This window comes from Gallinula chloropus (genome assembly GCF_964237585.1).
Source record: "Gallinula chloropus genome assembly, chromosome: 4".
Lineage (NCBI taxonomy): Eukaryota > Metazoa > Chordata > Aves > Gruiformes > Rallidae > Gallinula > Gallinula chloropus.
The window spans coordinates 23194521-23216527 of record NC_140088.1 but is presented as its reverse complement, the minus strand read 5'-3'; the positions used below and the strand labels follow the sequence as shown (position 1 = coordinate 23216527).

Here is a 22007-nt window from a genome sequence, read left to right as displayed (position 1 = left end):
GACTTTAGACAGATTGCAGGATCTTGCACTTTGCAACCCACTTTCTGTCTGCTAAATGAGAGTCAAGAGAGTCTTACTCCTTCATTCCTTTGTATAACTTAAGTTATACAGCTTTGGTGTGGAATCTGTCTCCTTCTGCATACAACACCCAACATTTGGTACAAACACCTGCAATTTTAAACTGAGTGTTATAAGCATAACATTAAAAGAGCAAAATACTTGACTAAAACTCAGCAAGATGTAGATGAATTGGTGTTGAGGCCTCTCCAGTTTAAACAGCTTCTCATTTTCCAGTTTTCTGTCGTCTTAGCGAGCATCTTGGTCTACTGGCGATCACCTCACAAATTCAATGGAGGAAATGGAAACCAAGCTCTGCAGCAGTGACAGAGAAGAAGCTTTCAAAAGAGAACTACCATACTGCACAGGAGAAATAGACTTCACAGCTTCTGGGAAGAAACGTGGAAAGGTACATCACTGAGGAGTTTTAACCCTTTAACACTATTGCCACTGTTCAGCTGTTATGTCTTAGCATTAAATGTAGAGCCTGTAATAGTGAGGGTCCACAAGCCACAGTGCAAGGCACCACACCGTAGTCAAAGTAGTGACCATACTTCCCTGGACATCAACATGATTGAAAATAAGGCCTATTAACATACAGAAATCAATTGCTTGACTTGCACTGGCATGCTGCAAGTACAGTTGGTCAGTTTTTCCTTTAAAAGAAAGTAAAATCAATCATGTGCCCAGCTTCCTTCTTTTCCATCATTTAAGTTTTAACCTCTTTCTGCTAAAGAATTCACCGCTATGGATTTTAACATTTTAAACGTACTTTTGAGCTGTTTCAAGACTCTCCTTAAAGTTCTCTGTTTCGCTAATATGTGGAGAAGGATGGACAGGGACAGACCCACCTCCTCACTAGTCCCTTGCATATATTAGTGCTAGACCAGAAGGAATTCCTAGGATCAGAAAAATCTGATTTAAGATTTTGTTTCATCATAAAGTCTTAAGCACAAAGCCAAAATATACATAGAAGAGGAAGCAGCAAGAGATTCATATAGTATGTCCTTGAAAAACAGGCAAGAAGTCAGGCAAATATTTCAGCTAGTGAAGAAACAAGAAACGCCTCAGAAATTTGTGGGCTTTGCTAGACTTCCACAGAACTGAAGGCAGTTCAAGAGGAATAGCAGCGTTAAAGAATGATGCATCATGTCGATCTGCAACACAGAATTAACCCATGGAACTGACCCAGTTAGTAAGATGGCAATTATACAGAAGTCTGCTAAATTCACCCTAGTATTTAGTTCTCAGTTGGATCTTGCTCAAACAAATGTTTTTAAACAACCAAGTTAATGGTAAATTGCCCTCTGCATTCACCATGAACGATATCTCTACTGTATTGTACTGTCCCATTGTTATTCAGTGGTTTGTGTTTACTTTTTGTTTTGCTTGTTGAAGTTTATTAAGGTCCTAAGCACCATTCATCCTGGAGTTATATTCGAAGTTATGCTCAACAAGTGGAAGCTACCTGCCCCCAATTTGGTTGTGTCTTTAGTAGGGGAAGAAGAAAATTTCCAGATGAAGCCCTGGCTACGGGACACCTTAAAAAAAGGACTTATAAAGGCAGCTCAAAGCACAGGTTAGTGCTTTAGGCTATAATGAAGGAATTTATATTCTCACATCCAGCTTCCAATGATCTCTTAATGTTAATGACCCTGCTCATATGATTATTTGTGGAAGTTCAAGGCTTTGCTGAATGCAGCCTATAACCTGTACTTACATAACTTTTTAAATGAAAGTCATTGTGTTAGAAATAGCAAAAATAGTTATTTCAAACCAAATTACTCTAGGCAACCACTCCTGAAATGTAAAGTCACCTGGCATTACTCCCTCAGAAGTAACATTAGAAAGATAACACGGGATGAGACCAAACGCATTATCCCTTTTTGGTGCCATAGCAAAATAATTCTTAAGAGAGCTTAGCAATTTGACCTCAACAAGAGTGAATTTAGGTCAAAAGTAAGAATTCTTCTTTCCTTCATTCTCCTTTTTTATATATAGTTACCAAAATCATGTTACACTAGTTTTTATTTTTTTGAAGACTGTTTTTTTTTTCAAATCTAAGACTTCAACAGACATTGTTAGTAAAACAGCCCATGATTAGACTCAAGTCTAAGCAAAAAGACCTTAGTAAGGTAGAATACAAAATAAGTCAGCTCACTTTCTCCCTGGGTACTCCTCTTCTGCTACCAGGTGAGACTGTTTAGTCCTCAATTCAAGGCAACAGCCCATCCCTTTGCTCCTCCTCATGCAACAATCAGACCTGCTTGGTATAGCAATGTTTCTGCTCACATTTAGACAGTAACTCCAGACGGTTGCAGCCCTCTTGGTAGGCATAATGATATCAGAGTAAAGATTGCAGCACTGCATCACATGATATGTGAAGCACACTTGCTTGGACATACAGTTTCTTCTTGCTTTCCTTATTAAAGTCTTATGTACTTTGTTTTAATTCCAAGAGTTACGGTCCATCAAGACCTGTTTGCAGTTTATCTACCTAAAGCCCCCCTAAATCCGGTACTGCGAATAATGACACCTGACACACTAACATGATACCTGACACACTGACATGCTTCATTATTTAAGAAACGATTCAACTATTTTTTAACAATAATTTCAGGTGCCTGGATTTTTACCAGTGCTTTACGTGTAGGCGTAACAAGACACCTAGTGCAAGCAGTCAGAGATCATGCACTGGCTAGTACTTCATCCAAAGTAAGAGTGATCACCATAGGAATGACGTCACTCAGAAAAATTCAGCACAGAGACATTTTGGACAACGCAAAGGTATTTATTTTATTTTTTGGTTTCTTCTATTCACGAGACCAGGTTGTTCAGGAGTGAGCTGCACCTTTACGAAATTCAGATGTAGCAGGCAGAACAACATTGATCTAGCTTAAAAACAAGAGTGGGGTTTAAGGTGTGGCTTTGGGGGAAACGGAAATAAAGAGCAGGAAGAATTGTTAGACCCTCATGATCCTCAGCTCAGTATACTTGGCAGCAATTCTGCAAATACCCAGCAGGTGACAGCATTAGACATTAGCTCAGCAAACAGAGTAAGGAAGACTGTCAGGGGAAAAATCATCCATCATACGGTAACTTTAATTTTGTTTTTTGCCCTTGCCCAATTACTGCAGAAGCACTTTACCCCAAGCTATTTCATAAATACTGAAAAGAGCATGTTTCTAGTATGGAATACAAGCCATAAATATTTCAAGACCAAGTTTTCTGTAGCAGTCATTGAATTGCTGGCTAATATGCAAAAACTTGCTCAACACACCAGGACAAAATTGCTATCTGAGGAGGATTGGTTTCTTCTCGTTATTGGGAGCAATAGGGACATCACATTTCTGGTCAAAGCAAAGTTTCGGGGGGTGGGGGGAGAGGGGAATGACAACTACAACCACACCAAACAGAATGGTTGCTGAAAATGTCAAAGACAGGTTGATGCTGAATTGACCTGGTGTGGGGTGTGGTGTAGTGGTATTAAAAAATGGCACAACTTTCTTGTCACTGGATATACAGCCTGTCCTAAGCAGAATATTATCACAATAAATTAGGTGTGTAATGACAAAGGAGGACAGTTTTTCTGTGCTGTTTTACTTCCCTGCAGAAATTAAGGAACAAATGACAAACACAGCCCCTTGAACTCACACCTAGTTCCTCTCTCTGACAGGCTAGCGAGTACCAGCTAGCAGCTGGGAGATTGTCAGACCACATCAGCAGTTTATTGTCATTAGACTTCCACTTTTTCCATCCTTTTTGCTGACAAAAGCTATGTCTGTGCTCTACCTGGTGAGACTCTTTTAGATGGAAGACTTTAACCTATTTATGTGGCTGAACTGGTCCAAAAGGACCTCAAAGGGAAGAATTCAGTTCATTGTGTTTGTAAATTTTGTTCAGGAAAGTTGCTTTAGCAAAGGCAAAATAAGCATTTTACCTCGCTCCTAGGCTGTGTGATCAAAATGTAACTGGATCCTTCCCAACCAGCAGCCTCAAAACAAGTGCACTGGCCTTTTTACTGCATTAAATTTTATCCTCCTTAACCACAGCCCTAATTCTTTGTCAAGGAATATTTCGCGTAGAGTGTTCCTGACCCTCTGACTTCTGGCACTGCTTCCACCCAAAGACATTCTGGATTTCAGTCAGTAACTTTAAGACAAAGGAGCTATAGACAGGGGTGTTGATCTAAACCCAGTTCTCTTGATACTTGGCTCTAACACAAGCAGCTTGTTGTAGAGCTAACAATCCACACTAACAAGGAGAAGAACAAGCCCTGAAATCAGTGGATCCCTCCCATCTCTCCTGTGTTAACAGTATTCTTTAAACATCACTGAAAGACCATTTCCACATTCTCAGAGAATAAATAGGAAAATTCCCAAGGGCCTTTTTCAATTGGCTGTTGTGCCTTGGGGTCCTAATCAAAGGCCAAATCTTTGGCAAGTAGGCTTAACGTTACACGGCAGCAGAATATAGGCACACCCTGTGTCAAAACAAAATGCAAAGGCAAATTAATCGTGTCAAGAAGCTTTCCCCAACATTGAGACATGGAGAGATGGAGATAACAGGGATTTGTGCACTTGCTCTTTGTAAAGAACATGCACCTTCACTGCTTTTTTTCCTGGAACAGCCTTGGATGCTCCTACTCTTCACAGAGCTGCTGTCAGGGAAAGAAGCCACAGGAACACGCCTGGTTATAGCCTTTTTTTCACCTTGCATTGAAAGAGATTTCTCTTTTCCAGTTTGACTGCATGCAGCTTCAGTTCAGAAAGCCACTAAGGGGCATGCTATGTGGTGTGGTCATGCCCGCAGCATGAAGGAGATTGTCCTCTTGGTTACTTAATGCTTTTATGCATTAGTAGAGCTGCTATGAACTCCTGGCGACGTGTTATCTGTCTCTCTCAAATCACCCTTAGCCTTGGCTGTGGAGAAGAACCTGAATAACCTCTGGGCTGGACTTCCCCCAGCATCCAACTGGGCACCTGCTCTTCCTAGAAGACACTGCCAAAGGCTGAAATTAAGAAAGGCTCTACATAAGATCTGGCTTTTATAAAGCAGAATGTAAATATCTTTGCCATACTTTAATGACAACTAGATTATTTGCATAGCTGCACTGCTATGTCAAAAAGGCTTTAACACCTGAGTCCAAAAAATCAGTGGGAGGAGAGTGCACTACACAGTCACAGGAGTCAAGCTGACAGTCAGTTTTGTTCATCAACTCAAAGGCTGCAGGAGTTAAAGAAGAGGCACGATAGAAGGAAATGAAGCTTTTAAACAATTGCTTTAATCCAGTTTCCTTGCCACAGGACAGTGATTACAAAGACGAAAAATAAGAATAACCATGCACTTACAGCCTGGCTCACAGCTAGGAACAATAGAACGAAGTGAATGTGAAATGATGGGAAACAAAGATTTATTAAGGAAGTAAGGGGAGTTTGAAAAACTCTGTGTATGAAAGACCATAGGTAGTGCAATCCTGAGAACAAAAAGCGATAGGAAGAGTTCTGTTTTACCCAGCTGGTGATTTTATGCCCAAAAATCACTAATAAGTAATATCAAGATGCAGCACCCCTCAGCCAAAATCAAATATAAGAAGATTGCATTTTCTGAAGTCTGCCTGTCACTCTTTTATCATGCAAACTCAGAATAACCTCTAGACCTCACATAACCCTCTCATTTAAATGAAGCTGCATTTAAACTCATAAGGACATACAGCAGGCTAACTTATCTACCGGGCTAAACATGGACAAAATGATGCTGAAATGAATATGTTTGCCTCTGTTTGCACCAGCTGAGACTTTAGCCCTTCGAAACATTACAGCTCCATCCACAATTATCAGGTCTCATGGCCCCTTTCCATGTATCCAAAAATATTTCTGAACTCTCTGAATGAATGCTTACATTCCAGAGATAATGACTGAGGTCACTATATTTTGCAGAGCCCAAGAGGGAAACATCAGGGACTGCAGCTTTCAGTTGTGTCAGATGCAGAGTGGATTTGAATGTCCCAAAGGTGGTGTGCTATGTCATGATGCAGACAACGCAAAAACGGAGAGGAAGCACATGAAAACATCAACTGTATTTTGTAGAGAACGTAACATCCCTCCTCCTCTCTCTAGAATGAAAGTCTTGTACACTACCAATCAGACGATAATATCCAAGGCCCACTGCATTCCCTGGACCAAAATCACTCCCATTTCATTTTGGTGGATCACATAACACCAGATGAGCCAGATGGAACCACTAAGCTACGCCTCACCTTGGAAAAGCATATTTCAGAGCAGCGCACTGGATGTGGTGGTAAGCAGACTCTCTATTTTGGCACGCTAACTTGAATAACACCGACACCACAGCGATACTTGTGTAAAAGGCAAGTCCAATTCTCAACATGGACAATCAACTACATAGGCAAGACCCAGAAAACACATTTGTCATTACTGTAAGTTAGGACTAAGGTGACTTCTGAAACTGAGGAGGCTGTTCTTTGACCAAAACCCCTGACTTACCACATCTCCTTAAATCAAAGCTGATCTTCAAAGCATAGCTGAAATTGCCTTGAAGCACAACAAATGGAAAATAAATCCAGCTTTAAGTGCCTTAACCGGAGGCTCTAAGAGGTGGATATTCATTGTTGTGCACTTTTATCCCCTCTCACACACAGGGTCTTGAATTGCTCCCACACTGGAAGAAAAGACTTGTTCCAAAGCCCCCCAAAGTATTTCAAGCCATATTTATTTCAGGATAAAGTCTTAGCCTAGGTAAACAAGGTAGCATCTAATGGCCATCTAAGTCTAGGCGACTTTTGTTTATAATGAGAACTGAGGATTGGGCAGGCCTCCTATTACTACTTGTGGGAAGAATTCAAAGGTAGTGCCAACACAATTACTTTTACCTTTCCTTTGTTTCTCTACCACCTGCAGTCCTAGCACAGCTGAAACATAAGGGAGAGCTCGCTTATTCACATTTGGATGCATGAGTGGAATATTCGGTTACAAAGCCCATAGAATGGTTGCACAGATGTACCTGAGAGCATGAACACACCCAAAAAAACGCTTATCTGGTGACCCAGGTCAGAAAGCCCAGAGGTGGGCTGTAACGGTGGGCTGAGATTGCAGCACTGAGAATTAGGAAGCAGCCTCTTTCTCTTGCAAACTAAAGCTGAGTGAACAAATCTCAGCAGAATATTTTTCTGTCCAAAAATGCTGATTCATTTGACAAATATTTCACTGAAACTTACTGAATTCAGTGATGGTTTCTATAAACAAAACCAATGTAATTCATTTAAACTCATTTATATTCAAGCTGAGCAAAGCCATGCGACTCTACTGAAGTAAACCACTTGAATATGGACATGCTGAATTTCCCTATTTTTAAGAAATACCTAGAAGTCATTCGTAGGAAATATTTAATATACTGAATATTCTTTGCAATTATGCACTTCCCACCTTCCCCGTATAAAGTCAGTATCCCACCCGCTGCCCCTCCTCTGGCAAAATTTTATCTAAACCTATGGTAACAAAGAACATCTGAAGACATAAATGTATCTTGAGGAGCGTGTAGTCACAGAGTTCACTCTCTAAACTAGAACAGCACCTTACAGAGCTATGGCAATGCTATAGCATTCACTAAACCAAAGTTACTTGGCAATCATGCCCTGGCTACAGCTCAGTTCTACCTTATCTCTTTAGTAATCCCGCAACAGATCAAGCAAGTGGTAAGTAGTGATCTGTACACTGCTTTGGGAGACCTACAAAGGGAAACATCAAAAACCTGTTTGAATCAAATGCCTTTTATCTTCCAACTGAAATAGGCATTAATCTCATGATGATACTGCTTTGATTGAGTTTTTTTAGCCAGTCTATAGGCTCCTTTGAATTACAGAGGTCAGCATTTACAGTATAAACCATCCAGAAATAAGTGGGCTCCTGGGGAAGGATGACTAAGGACAGGGATGCCTACATTTCTCCCCCTGCTGCCAGAACATGATAAATATTTCATTAACATTTCTTTTAAATGCGTAAGATTATGTTATTAATACCATATCAGACGGAGATGAATAGAAATTTAAGCTGCTTAAAGCAGAGACATAGAGACTATATGGCTTCCATCAACTCATCCCTGACTCGTCTCACCCTAGCTGGTCTACATAGCATCTTCATGTTCTTAAATCCTCCTTTTATCCCGCTCTTTTCCTGAATTCCATACACCTTCCTGCACATGCATAACACCTGGGACAAACTGACAGCTTTTCACTTCTAACTGTATCTTAATAGAAATAACAGTAGCTGCCTGCAAAAACCTAATGCTCCTGTCTCACGCCCTAATGCAGCTCCATTACAGCGAGCTGATCGGAGAGGGGAGTAGATAAACAAACCTAAAAAGTCAATAGTGCTATGACATACAGAAGTGCCAATATCCATATTTCATAGCTGAGGTGAGAACTGACTGCACTGCTTGCCAGGGATCACACAAGACATCCAAGGCAGAGATGCTTTTGTCCTGAATTTTGGGCTAGCACCCTACCTGCTATGTCACAGTGTTTGTCTCTTCCTTTGCCGCTTGCTTCTTCAACTGCTTGCATTCTGCAGGCTCACATCCTTGTAGGTACCAAACCAGAACATAATGGAATCATTTTCAAGGAGTCAGCATAAACACAACAGCTGTCAATACTTTTAACATTACACCATCTGTTTCACAGGAACCGGTAGCATTGAGATCCCTGTGCTTTGCTTACTGGTAAATGGAGGACCAGGCACACTTGAGGTAAGAAGCTGTTTGCAACTTTAGAATAATAAATTAACCAGTGCTAAGTAATTAATGGAAGATTTGGCTGGATGACATGTATTGGCACTTTACGTAAATTCAAAATTCATTTCTACACACCATTAAGAACTGAACTCTGTTAATATTAAATTTGCCAGTATTTGTTTGGGAGAAGTATTTCCTTTTGACTAGGCACCAGCTCATCATTAAAGCTTCCATTGCCAGCTCTTACAGTGGGAAGAAGGAATTCACAACCAAAACAAACCCACAGAAGCCAGACCCAAATCCAGTGAAACAGAAGTACCATGCTATTACTAGAGATCACAAACAAAACAAAACAAAACATTAATCATTCAGTGCTGTCCAGCAGCAGCGAGACAACTGCCTCTGCCACAGAGCTCGGAGCAAGAGCAAGACCCGGTTTCCGTAGCAGCCAGTATGTTCACCCAGCATTCTTTTGATAATACTCTCAGGTGGAAAGGCATACCCAACAGAACCTTCAGGGAGACATGTAAGCATAATTAAGACAAGACCACCACACAATCTGGTAATCTCTTTCAGAACGATGACTCAGTTCTGGTGGTGTTTTTAGTTTCCATTTCTAGTCTCTGTATCTTGTCATACCTTTGTCAGCTGGACTAAAGCACACACTGGGACTGGAAATCTCACTGTTGAAGATTACGTTACCTCCTGGGCTTTTCTTCTAAAAGCTAAATCTGATGGTCTTTCCTGTATCTTGGGTATTGAAAAACCACATATCGCAACCTATAACTCTTCTTTTCAAAGTTTTAGAGAACAAAGTGACTTGGAGACCAAAGGTGACTGACTGGAGCTGCCCTATATTTACACGCACAGGGAATGTATAACTAACTGTGCCTTTTTAGAATATCAATTTCTTAAATACAAATTGGATAATACATACCAAGGACAACAATTCTTAAAAAAAAGCCCCAAAACACAATCCTAAAGAAAAAACCCCACAGCTCTACACAACAAGCAAACTAATAGATAGATTCTTAAAGTCAAGTCAGCTTCTTGGATAACTCCAGAGTAAGAAATAGATTGGCAGCAAACAGTCATTGTTGTAATTATGATGCCACGGCATCTGCTTTCCTCTCTGAACAACCTGCCTGACTCACTCTAATTGCACAAGTAATAGAATTATTAGCCTTTACCTCTTGCAGTTGCTATGCTTCACTGTTTTTATTTTTTTCCTGTGGCCCAGTGTTGTATTCCCACAGGCAAATTCTGGATTTTCAGAAAGCATCACCAGGTTTAGCAGCCAGAAGAGCCTACTGATAATTTCTGTAGTGTATTCCTCTTGCATTTGACTATGCTGAAACACAAACTGGGGGGAGGGGGGTGGAAAATCAGAGACAAATAAGTTTAATGCATTGTCCAAATTAGTTTGATTAGCTACTCAGCAGATGTGTGACGAAAAGAAGTGTGGTCAGGGGCCTACACATGGATAACCTGCTACAGAATCAGAACAATTCTAATAGCTAAGAGGATACTCCATAGTGAATCTGCTTTAGGTACACGTTTATTCCTGGTTTGCAATAAAGCCTTCTTTTGAATAACATGTTCTTTCCATATATGAATTTTAAAAATGTACTTTTTAAACTACAGAGAGTCTGCAGAGGTTTGGAAAATTCCGCTCCCTGGCTTATCCTAGCAGGATCTGGAGGTACAGCTGACATCTTAGCTGCATTCATGAATGACCCACAGCTCATCATGCCAGAAGCTGTTGAAAAGCAATTTAAGGAGAAATTCCCTGCAGAAAGCTTCTTGTGGAAGGACATTCTCCAATGGACAGCAACAGTGAGCTTATATGTTTGATAATGACATGCATCATGTTCACAGGCTCTCCCCTACCTTGGTGTCTAGGTTTGGTTGTCCATTCAGTACAGGTCTGACAAGAAGCTGCCCAGAAGTTTTGGGTACTCCAGTGCTTTGACATGAGTGTCAGAGAATACCTCCCAACATCAAAATCAAGTGCTCTGTTGATTACACAAACTACTTTGTTCTAGCGATCCAGCTGAACAGTTAGGGCTCTGTCCTTCCTCAAGTCCCAGCCAGCACCCAGGAACCCCACAGTCCTTCTGCAGGACACGAAGCATTATTTATGCTCCGCAGCTGTGGAGCTTGCACAGCTGTGACAGAAGAGACCTAATTCACGATCTACAGATGTTAAATGGAAACCTAATTGTGGAGAATCATGAATAAATTAAAAAGAATGAAGGGTTTTAGAAATCATCCTATCTAATGTCAGTTATGTGTGTTCTTAAAAAAGACAAAACGGACTCCCAGATTTTCCTGACTGTTGTCTTGAGGCACACTTGATGGACTTAAACCACTATGCATAATGTTTAAGAGAGAAAGACTACCACTACGTACTCTTCGCAGTCCCTGGCGTAATCCTTAGCTTTAAAAGTTCCACAGGTTAATTCCATTAGAGAGAACTTTGCCAGGTCACTAACACAAGGGGATGGATGGGCATCTAAGAAGCAATATTGCCAGATGCTCACAAAGTCTCAGTGCAGCAGCACTGCGAGAAAGAAAATTCAGTAGAGAAGCAGAAGGAAAGAGTACTGTATATATCAATATTTGATGACTTTTACTCAAAGAAGATTTAGAAACTATGCTTTTAAGTAAACAACTCAGAGCAAAACTTAAATGTCAAAGCTGGAAAAGGTAAAACAAAACTAGTGGTAAGCTGGCCACAGAATGACTATGAGTCAAATAAGAAGGTGAGTTAAGGAAGGATCTTTTAATTAAAGCACTGCTCCGGTTCTCAGGATATCCAAGTTCTATTTCTCCTATCTTGCTAGGTGATTTTGGAAAAAAGTAATAACTCCCTCCTTGCCTTAGCATTTACTTATATATGGAAAACTGATAATGTTTGTCTTCTTGCCAAACCTCAGCTTTACAACTAGAAAGTACATTTTTGGGAAATACTGTATGGGTGATCTCCACTGGCATTAAAATATACAGCAGCAGGACAATGACTTTTATTTCAACTCCCCATAGATTCAGAACATTATTGCACACCAGCATCTTCTAACTCTGCACAACTTTGAGCAAGACAGTTCAGAAGAACTAGACACAGTCATACTAAAAGCTTTAGTAAAAGGTAAGAACAATAAACACAGCACAGTGTAATACTTGTCTTACTTGGCTACTTCTATGCCATAAATATATTCCATTCTTGCCTGGAGCAAGTTTAGTTGGCTGTTGGATAGGATGTAATTTCTGATGCAGAGTCCTTCTGTTTGCTAATTGACAAATTAATTAGAATCATAGAATGGTTTTGGTTGGAAAAGACCTTCAAGGTCAAGTCCAACCATCTATTCATCCCTACTAGGTCCAACACTAGACCATGTCACCAAGTACGGCATCTACTCTTCCTTTAAACACCTCCAGGGATGGTGACCCAACCACCTCCCTGGGCAGCCTATTCCAATATCTAGCAACCCTTTCAGTAAAGAAGTTTTTCCTGATATCCAACTGAAGCTTCCCCTGATGCAACTTCAGACTGTTGCCTCTGGTCCTGTCACAAGCTACCAGGGAGAAGAGACCAACCCCCACCTTACTATAACCACCTTTTAGGTTGTAGAGTACGATGAGGTCTCCCCCTCAGTCTCCTTTTCTCTAGACTAAACAATCCCAATTTCCTCAGCAGCTCCTCATAAGATTCATCTTCTAAAACCTTCACCAGCCCTGTAGCCTTTCTCTGGACATGCTCAAGCATCTTGATGTCCTTCCTGTAGTGAGGAGCCCAAAACTGAACACAGTACTCCAGCTGCAGCCTCACCAGCGCTGAGTAAAGGGGAAGGATCACTTCCCTACTCCTGCTGGGCACACTGTTCCTGATACAGGCCAGGATGCCATTGGCCTTCTTGGCCACCTGGGCACACTGCTGGCTTATATTCAGTCAGCTGCTGATCAATGTTTGCACTAACCTAAATTTAGCACAGAGGGGGGAACCATTCTATTCCTAATGTCCTAACTGAAGTAAGACAAAACCAATAGCAGTCCTGCTCTGACACCTCCCCCCCCCCCCTCTTTCTGCAGGCCAGGGTGTCTCTTAAAATCCTACAGACATCTAATTGCAACATTTTAATAGAGAACTCAGCTGGCAAAGATTAGTATTTTAGCAAATATCAGTATTTCTTATGTTAGGGAAAAAAATGCTGTGAAGGATTCCGGGTAAAGCAGCCCACTGATCTGTAACAGCTGAAGGAGAGCTTGTACTGCTGATCAAATTACCAATACTGTATTAAATTAAACAAAACAAGTGTAAAGTACTGAGTTTCTTTTAATTTCCTATTTTTGCCAGCCTGTAAAAGCCACAGCCAGGAGGCTCAGGAATATTTGGATGAACTGAAGCTGGCAGTGGCCTGGAATAGAGTGGACATAGCTAAAAGTGAAATATTCAATGGCGACGTGGAGTGGAAGGTACCAGGTTTTATTGCTTTAGAGGACAATCGGCATATAACCCAGTGAGTACAGGACACTGAAACATCCTAATAGAAGGCTTTGGTTTTTAGCACTATCTACAATTCCCAAGTGATTGTGCAGTGGTAGTATGCTTCCTTAGGCTGTTTGTCTTTCTGGTCCCCTATACATTAACAGCTAAAGATAGAGGAACCAGAAGAGAATTCTACCTCTCTTTCTCATTGTATCCACTGTTAACCTGGTGGTAGAAAAAACATATGTCCTCATGTTAAATCTAACCTCCCTCCTCATCTAACCATGATTATCCCCAAAATAATTTTTTTCCCCTCCTTTCATCAATCTAGTCCTGTGACCTGGAAGAAGTGATGATGGATGCTCTGGTCAACGACAAACCAGAATTTGTAAAATTATTTATTGACAATGGGGCTAACATATCTGAATTCCTGACATACAGTCGTCTGCAGAGACTCTACTGTTCCATTTCTCAGAAATGTCTCCTCTATGGACTTCTACTGAAGAAACACGAAGAAAACAAGCTAACCTTAGCAGGACTCACTGGTCAACAACATAAGGAGCAGAAGGAGATCTGCCCACTCTTCACTCTCAGTGAGGTCTCTAGAGTTCTCAAGGATTTTCTCCATGATGCGTGCAAAGGTTTCTATCAAGACCTCAGACATGGGGGCAAAAAGAAATCTGTGAGTTACAACTTTCCATCATAGCCCCTCTCCCCTCCAATTTAGACTTTGAAATATTTTAATTAGGTCCATCCTTTGAGGCTGGGGCAAGGAAGCTTTTCTTGTTCCTTTTCCCAGCTCATTACTGTTACAGCTAAAGTGGTTTGATCTGTTTAATTTCAAAAGTGAAAAGAATTTGTAAGTTACACAGGCTGTGATTTCTCTTTCTCCCCCTCTGCAGGTGGGGTTTTATGCAAGTTTTTACTGCCCATACTCTTCTAGAGCAACTTCCACAGACTGTTCCCCATTCTAGCACCTTGCACGTAAAGAACAGTTTGCTCTTCTTATTATCCTCACGTGCCTAGGAGTAGATTCAATGAAAGTTACATGGGGAATATGAAGAGATTGATTTACGTTTACTAAGGAGTAATTAGATAGAAAATAGCAGTCTGCATTTCTCATACAGACCTTCAAGCAGAAGTATTTAAAAGAAAGACAATATCTTCTAGAAGAAAGACAAGTCAGCAATGGCCATTTACAATCCCGGGTCTGAAAAGGGCAATCTTTGTGTGTAAAACTTTCCCGGACTTACACTGTGTAGGAGTAGATTTGGTACCCAGTAACATGCAGTGCATTGTATTTGCCTCTAGATCATTACAGTCCTGTTACTGAGTGCCCTAAGATGCAGGAAGGAATATGATCGTGTGAAGTGGCCCTGGCAAGCACCCTGGCCAACACACAAGGATAACGTGTGATGGGTACCACTGTGGAACTGTCCACAACTGTGCAATAGATTTATCACAATTTTTGCATTTTGACAGTGTATTTAGCACTGAAACTCCTAAAAAACAAAGTTCCTGCAAGAACATTGGAAATAAGTTTGGATGCATGATTTCAAAACAGAGGTATAGAGAAATTTAATTAATTTCAGTTCTAGTTTCATCTTAAAACTGTTTAAACTAAGAAATAAATTATCACTCAAGCTAAAAATCACTCTTCCTTTGATAAAGCCTAGCTAAATTAATTAATAGTATGCAAAGCTAGGTTTGAATCTGGTCAGGATTTCTTTGTTTATGAGGACAGATAGCTCAGGGCACTGCCTATGAAGTCATTAAGCAGACTCCAGAGTTATAAATTTTACAGAAATAAAGATCTGTCCTCAAAATGTCACCTACCTTTGTGGGATTTGGCAGTAAGCGAGCTAAAGCCATGTGCTGCTGTAAATAAGACTGCCAGCTTTTTACCTGTAAAAACGTCTTCCCATGGCTGCCACCAGTGGCTCAATCCCATTATCACTGGCAACAGAAAGAGCATCACGGTACTGGGAGACCAGCTGCTAAGCTGTGTCTCTTCTTGAGAGTTTGAAACTAGCATTTCCAAAGAGCAATTAGATTTTGGGGAAGTCTTTGTCTCCTGTGAAGTTTTCAATGCAACTCAATTGATCAAATAGCTCACTGCAAAACTGAACAAAACACAAAAAGCCAGACAACACCAACACCTCCAAAAATGCCCTTAAAGTAAATTTTAAAAGAATCCCACAACTGAAAAACACCCTTGGTTTATTAAAAAAGAAAAAAATATCCACTCTGCTTCTAATTAACATGTTAGATACAAAGGCAGTTTTAAAATATACTTAAAATTCAGAACTAAGTTGCCATACTTCCTCTGGAGAGGTTTTTATCAAATACTAAAGGAATAAGCAGTGTTCTACTGAAAATACTCCCTGCCTTGAAGAGAGGTTTCTCAAAGGAAAGACTAAAAAGAGCATATTGACCTACTCTATTCTTGTCCTGTTCAGGGCCTCGGCGAGATTTATTTCTCTTGAAATAAAATGCCTTTTGTTCCCTCTTCTCTGAAACCACGTCCTCTGTGGCAGTTGAGCAGATTCCAGTATAACTGCAGGCAAACTCAGATTAGCTAATCACAGGTTTGTCTTGTATGATATTACACACCAGTGGTGAAACCCTGGCCTTAATAAAGTCAACGAAAGCTTTACTATTGACTTCAATGGAGTCACAGTTTCATCCAGAATGTTCTCACACATATTGAGTTATAGCAGGGACACAAGGGTCCTTTGATTCAGCACAGAATGAACTAATTACCTCTCGGTCCTACAGAAAAGAAAAATCAAAAGAATCTGAAGCTGCTGCAATGCCAGTAGCAGCTTAGATCGTGTCGCTTGCACAGAATGAGACTGCAAAGCAGGTTTTAATTTCTGCAAACCATATTTCAGGATAAAATGAATACAAAGCGATTACCTGAGCCCTTGGATATGAACCAGAAAAGCGAAAATCCTTGGAGGGATTTGTTTGTATGGGCAGTACTTCAAAACCGGCACAAGATGGCAAACTATTTCTGGGCTATGGTAAGCTTTGAGCTGTAGCTGCTCCAGGTGAAATATCGGCACATTTCTTGTATACGAGACAGCGTTCACTCAGCCTTGTGGCTCAGATGACAGATAGGTTTGTTTCTAAACTACAAGATGTGGGATTTATAGGGCCTTTCATCTCCATGTGGCTTATGCCAGCAGGGGCCAAAGGGCCAGCCAGAGTGGGAAGGCAGAGCGGCGGGAGGCGTAAATCAGCACAGCCTGGACCACTGCTGATTAACTCCGGCTGCAGAGTTGGCTGTTCTCTTCCTCGCTGCTGCTGATTCACTACTCTCAGTCTCGGGTTTTGTTCCTTCTACAATAGGCCGGTTTGTTGGGTTCTAGAGGGATCAGGAGGGAAGACTGTGCAGTTGAGCATCTTCAGCTTACGTGCTGTGTGCACAGGGAACAGCAGCATCACACTCTCAAAGGCTGAGCTTTGAGCTGGCATAATTGACTCATTGTTTACAGTCCTCCACAACTGAGACCCTGTCTCACGCATCTGGAGTGCAGTGCCATAGCTTTCCCCTCTCTACCCAGAGCCAGACACAGCTATTGGGTTCCATCCCAGGGCTTCCAGACCGCTGCAGCTGGCACAGGGGGAGTCACAGGGAGGGAGAAGCTGCAGCATAGCTCTTCAGCCAGCGTGTGTGTATGCAGACACATCTGCACCTTGCAGGGCTTTGTGTTTGTGGAGCCCTGTTACCAGAAAGCATGTTTCTCTGCTGTGTGCCACTGCTGTGCCTCTGCCAGCTGTGCTCCATCCTTTCCCATATATCCTCACGTAGGGTCTCACCACGGCCACGTTCGAGGTATCTTGGCACCATAAGTCTGTTCTGTTCTATTTCCATAACTTATTCTTCTCCTTTTGGTCTTTAACTGCTACGCTGAATCAGGCCCCCCAAAGGTCAGTCAAGCCCACAAGTCTCCAACCTTATAAGGCACAAGAACTACCAATAAGTGGTTTTCAATTCTCAAATATCAACAAAACTCATTTCAGTCAACACTTTGGACTTTCAAGTCTGTGTTTGAGGGAAGAGCCTTCAAAGGGGAGAGACACATGAATTATTTTTTTGGATGTTAGATGTGTTCCTTAGAGAAGTCTCCCCAGTTCACAAGTGCCCTGCAGCACCCCTTTCGCTTCTACAGGGTCAGGAGGGCGTAGCTTCAGCTCTGGCAGCCTGCAAGATCCTTAAAGAGATGTCCCGCCTGGAGACAGAGACGGAAGTAGCACGTATAATGAAAGAGGCCAAGTACGAGCAGCTCGCTGTCGGTGAGTAACAGCACCCTTTAAACAGCATCGCTAATTTAAGGAGTACCTGCCATTGGAAGGCATGGAATTGAAAGAAGTACATTTTGGTTGTAAGAGGTTAACTGTCATGAATAATTTAACAGCCTTGCAGCACTGGCAGTCCCAAATATTCAAATACCACAGAAGGACTTAAATAAAACCCATTTGTTTTGGAAAAATCAGTGTTCTAAGACTGGCCCCTGGGACGCATGGAAGAAATTCCTCTCCTGCTGCACGCTGGTATTTTAAGTGTCTGATCTTAAGTACAAAGCGTGTTACACTGATGGGCAAGATAGAGTGACCAAAACCGCTTCCAGGCTCACAGCAACCTGGTTTCCCTGCAATATCAAGCTCGCTCTGTAAGGGCCACTAGAGCAACAAGTTTTAAGGTCTGTCTTTGCTGCTAAAAATAATTTGAGATTACCTCACCCAGAAGAAGGCTAACTGCACTGCAAAACTGCAGCGAGACACGGACTGGTTTTGAGGCAGACATGCCGCCCCTCCCTACAGCAGTAAGCGTTTGGGTGTCTGCAGTGCCGGAACGCCAAGCCCTCTCCCTTTTGCCCGACTCAAAAACAGATGTCTGCACAGAAGCATCTCTGCTGGTCTGACTTCAAGTCTAGTCCATGCCTGGCAGCAGCAGCACTGGTGCGAGCAGAGGGCTTTAGAGTATGCCCCATGGGGAAAGGCAGAAGCGCTTTCTCTCCCTTTTCACGCTGGTACATCAAGCAGCTGAGTGTTCACGCAGACGTTGCTACATTATTTATACACAGATCACATTTTCCCCTCTTCTCGCAGGGCCATCATTGTTTACAAAAAAAATAAATGTCAGGTTCTCATATAATCACAGGGCTTGAATAAATTGGTCATGGAACTACAGGGCCTAATCCAACACGCAGAAGTCTAGTCCTTGGCTTTGCTAACTATTAGATCAGCTCCTCGATGTTAATTTCTGGCCTGGATAACACTGTCAATATTAAGGAGAGAGAACATTCTTTAAGAATGATAAATACCACATCAACTGCAAAAGAAGTCTGTATATCAGCTTACATGAACTGGATCTCTCTCCCCAGCTCTCACAGTATAACAACAAGGTGTAGGCTGACCTAGGAAAGGTGCGGAGATAATGAAGTAAATCAGCAGAATGAAACAGACTCGAGTCAGATCTTGTCTAATGAGAAAAACCTTGATTTCTTGGACTGTTTATCCTACTTTCTGAGCTCCAGAACCACCTTCTCTGGAAACAGAACTATACCAGAACTATATCATTTTATGTCAAATAGCTGTGTCTTAAAACCAAGAATTTGTTGGCTACCAGGCAAAGCTGAGGTGCTCCTTTTGTTTAGTCTGTCCAGGACAGTAGGGACAGTGTGGCAACTCATCCTTCAAAGTGTAAGAGGATCACCCAAGTGACACAGTTTTGCTTAATATTGCCTAAAGCTCCACATGAGACAGCTACAGATGAGAAACTATAACAAATGCTGACATGTTTCCAAGAAGTTACTGATGCTGCCTGTAGAAGAACCGAGAAAGAAAAATTTCTCCTCAGATTAAACAATAAGAAAAATCCCAAACCCAAACCTGTTAGAGCCCCAAGGCTGAGAAAGAAGCATGCAGGTAAAAGAAGCAAGAGAGGTACCGAGAGATTTACTCCATACCTTTCTGCAAATAATGGGAACTATAAAATCACTGTGGGGTTTTTTTTCACCAAGGCAAATCTACTTCATCTGCTCTAACACATGTACATGCATGCATAAAACCATATAAAATTATCCCTGTGTCCTGCATCATTCCCCTCTCCCTCCCCTCTCCTCTTAGTGCGGTCCCAGGCTCTTCTTAACTACTTCAGCCTTGTAGAAGTCTCTGGTGCAGCAAGGAGCATCTGGCAGTGCTCAGGCTTTGCTGCCTCCATGCTGAACCCCACACATCACTCTCTTACCTTAAAATTTAAAAGAAAAACTAAAAAGCAAATAATAAATCCAGATCTGTTTGACTTCTGTTTCCGTCATTCGGCAGAACTGTTCAGTGAATGCTACCACAACAGCGAGGAGAGAGCGTTTGCTCTGCTGGTGAGGAAAAATCAGTACTGGAGCAAAACCACCTGCCTTCAGCTGGCTACGGAAGCAGATGCAAAGTCCTTCTTTGCACATGATGGTGTCCAGGTAAATTTTACAGACTCATCCCTCAGCACTTCTACTCCTATGGCCTTTAAGCATGATGTTGGACACAGAGGAGGACCATGAAATGTATTACCCTAAGAGACATTCCTCTGCCAGGAACTCTTCCCTCTCCCTAGCACCATGCAAAAATGACATTATACTGCATCTTTGACAAAACATCACAGTTCCCTCTTCCCCCCCCACTTCATCTAGTTGATCTGCAGACCAATACACTAAGGAAAAGGTTTAGCCCTTATTCTAGTCTGTGTTTTTTCTTCTTTCCTTGCTCAAAGAGAAGCATCAGGAAAGCACTTTAAATCTGCCTGAGGCATAACGAAGCTGCTCCAAGATGCAAGATCACTCCTTGTTCAGATTCAAGGAAAAGCTCACCAATAAAAGTTAAATCACATCACTATTCAGTTTTGCCCTCACAAACCGAGTTCTCTCCAGTGATGGTGTTTTTAGCTCCCAGCACCTGACTGGCACGTTATTAGTACTACAGATGTTAGCGAAATCCACTTGACCTGCTGTCCTTTCCACTGTCTTCTTCATAACTCTTTGCATACTCAACATCTGCAGAAGGACGCGCCTGTTGGCTCTGAAGAGAGAAGACTAAGAGGGGTTCTTATTAATGTTTATAAATTTCTTAAGTGTGGGACACAGGGGGAATTACCCAGCCTCTTTTCAGTGGTCTGTGAGGACAGGACAAGGAGCAATGACTTCAAGTTGGAGCACAGGAAGTTCCACACCAACATGCAGAAGAACTTTTTCACAGTGAGGGTGACAGAGCCCTGGGACAGGCTGCCCAGGGACCTGGTGGTGTCTCCATCTCTGGAGATATTCAGGACCTGTCTGGACGCCTACCTGTGCTACCTGTCCTAAGGAACCTGCTTCAGCAGGGGGGTTGGACTCGATCTCTGTAGGTCCCTTCCAATTCCTACAATTCTGTGATTCTGCTCTTTAGGTTTCCAGAGCATTCACCGTTGTAGGAGCTACATAACATAGGTGCACTTCACCTGCTTTTGTGTGTTTGTGCTGTTAAAGCCATCTCTTGTTTTCTTGACTTTTAGGCCTTCCTGACAAAAATATGGTGGGGAGACATGTCTACAAGCACACAGATCCTGAAGTTAATCTGTGGATTCTGCTGTCCTTTCCTAATCTACACAAATTTAATAGTATTCAGGTACAAACATAACTATTTTGGTACAAATGATAAGTAAGGGATGAAAAACAAGCCATGAAAACATCCAGACCCAAAATTTCACCTAAATGACAAAAACAGTTACATCACCTCAGAGTGTCAAGAGAAGGACTGCAGCACTATTAACCAAACCAGTTTTCTGTGGGACTGAGTGATTTGTGTGTCCTGAGCTAGTGCCTATTCTAATACTCAAAAGATCACTGCCACAGTTACTCCTATTCTGCACAATCCATAGAAAAGCCTGTTGGAATTCTGTCAGCTCTGAATTCTTCACAGTAACATGTAGAATATCTCCAGGCTTAGCACCATGTATTTCTAGATTTGGAGATGCCTGGTTCAAACCTCAGTACCTTTTCTAGAAAAACAGCCATCATAAAGCAGCATTATCAGCCACACAGCTTGAATCTTACCAAGGAAAACAGCCATCACAAAACAGTATTAGCAGCCACAAGCCTTGATAACCAGAAGTCAAGATTAAAAACACAGGATTGACATGAAATCAATTAGGCTTTTCAAATCTGATGTCTTATGAGATCTCTTTGTTAGTCTTCTGCAGGCATGTCTTTAGAGTTTGTGGTTTTCAGCTTTCTCTCACAGTGAAGATCTTATGTTTACTTAAATCTTATGTTTACTTAAAAACCGAAAACAACCAACCAATGCAGCCAAAATGCTCAGGCAGTCATAGGAATCTGGGAGGTGAGAGTTTAAGAAAACCTCCTAAGATTGTGAGAATTATAAACAAGTTCTCAGAATTGGCATTACGGAACGACACGCCATTATGAGCTTTGTGTTTCTTATCTGTTAAACTACTTTAAAAGCAAGAGGAAAACTTGATTGGCAACAGACTTATGACTTTCCTTCTGCCAGTATCACTGAAGATGACCTTCTTGTCCTAGTGGCTGCCAGAGTCACGAAGTCAAAAAATTTAATGTGAAATTTTGGCAATGTTTTCATGAAAAGATTTAAATTATGATTCATAATGAAAGTAAGCCTTTCTAAATTTGTTCTGTTGAGGACATTTTTTTGCCTCCATTCA

General features: G+C 41.6%; 1 protein-coding gene across 1 annotated transcript in view; it reads left to right on the top strand.

Moving 5' to 3' along the window:
• Positions 1 to 349: 349 nt before the first annotated feature.
• Positions 350 to 22007, top strand: part of TRPM5 (transient receptor potential cation channel subfamily M member 5) — a gene marked incomplete at both ends in the record, with an annotated part of 38142 nt that continues 16484 nt past the window's right edge. Inside the window, 13 exons of the mRNA XM_084264094.1 lie at positions 350 to 466; positions 1456 to 1636; positions 2678 to 2844; positions 6177 to 6357; positions 8756 to 8820; positions 10450 to 10641; positions 11851 to 11953; positions 13160 to 13278; positions 13623 to 13973; positions 16186 to 16317; positions 17470 to 17593; positions 19628 to 19773; positions 20841 to 20953. Of these exons, the coding sequence (XP_084120220.1) occupies positions 350 to 466; positions 1456 to 1636; positions 2678 to 2844; positions 6177 to 6357; positions 8756 to 8820; positions 10450 to 10641; positions 11851 to 11953; positions 13160 to 13278; positions 13623 to 13973; positions 16186 to 16317; positions 17470 to 17593; positions 19628 to 19773; positions 20841 to 20953 (1991 nt within the window). The remainder of the gene's footprint in view (positions 467 to 1455; positions 1637 to 2677; positions 2845 to 6176; positions 6358 to 8755; positions 8821 to 10449; positions 10642 to 11850; positions 11954 to 13159; positions 13279 to 13622; positions 13974 to 16185; positions 16318 to 17469; positions 17594 to 19627; positions 19774 to 20840; positions 20954 to 22007) is intronic.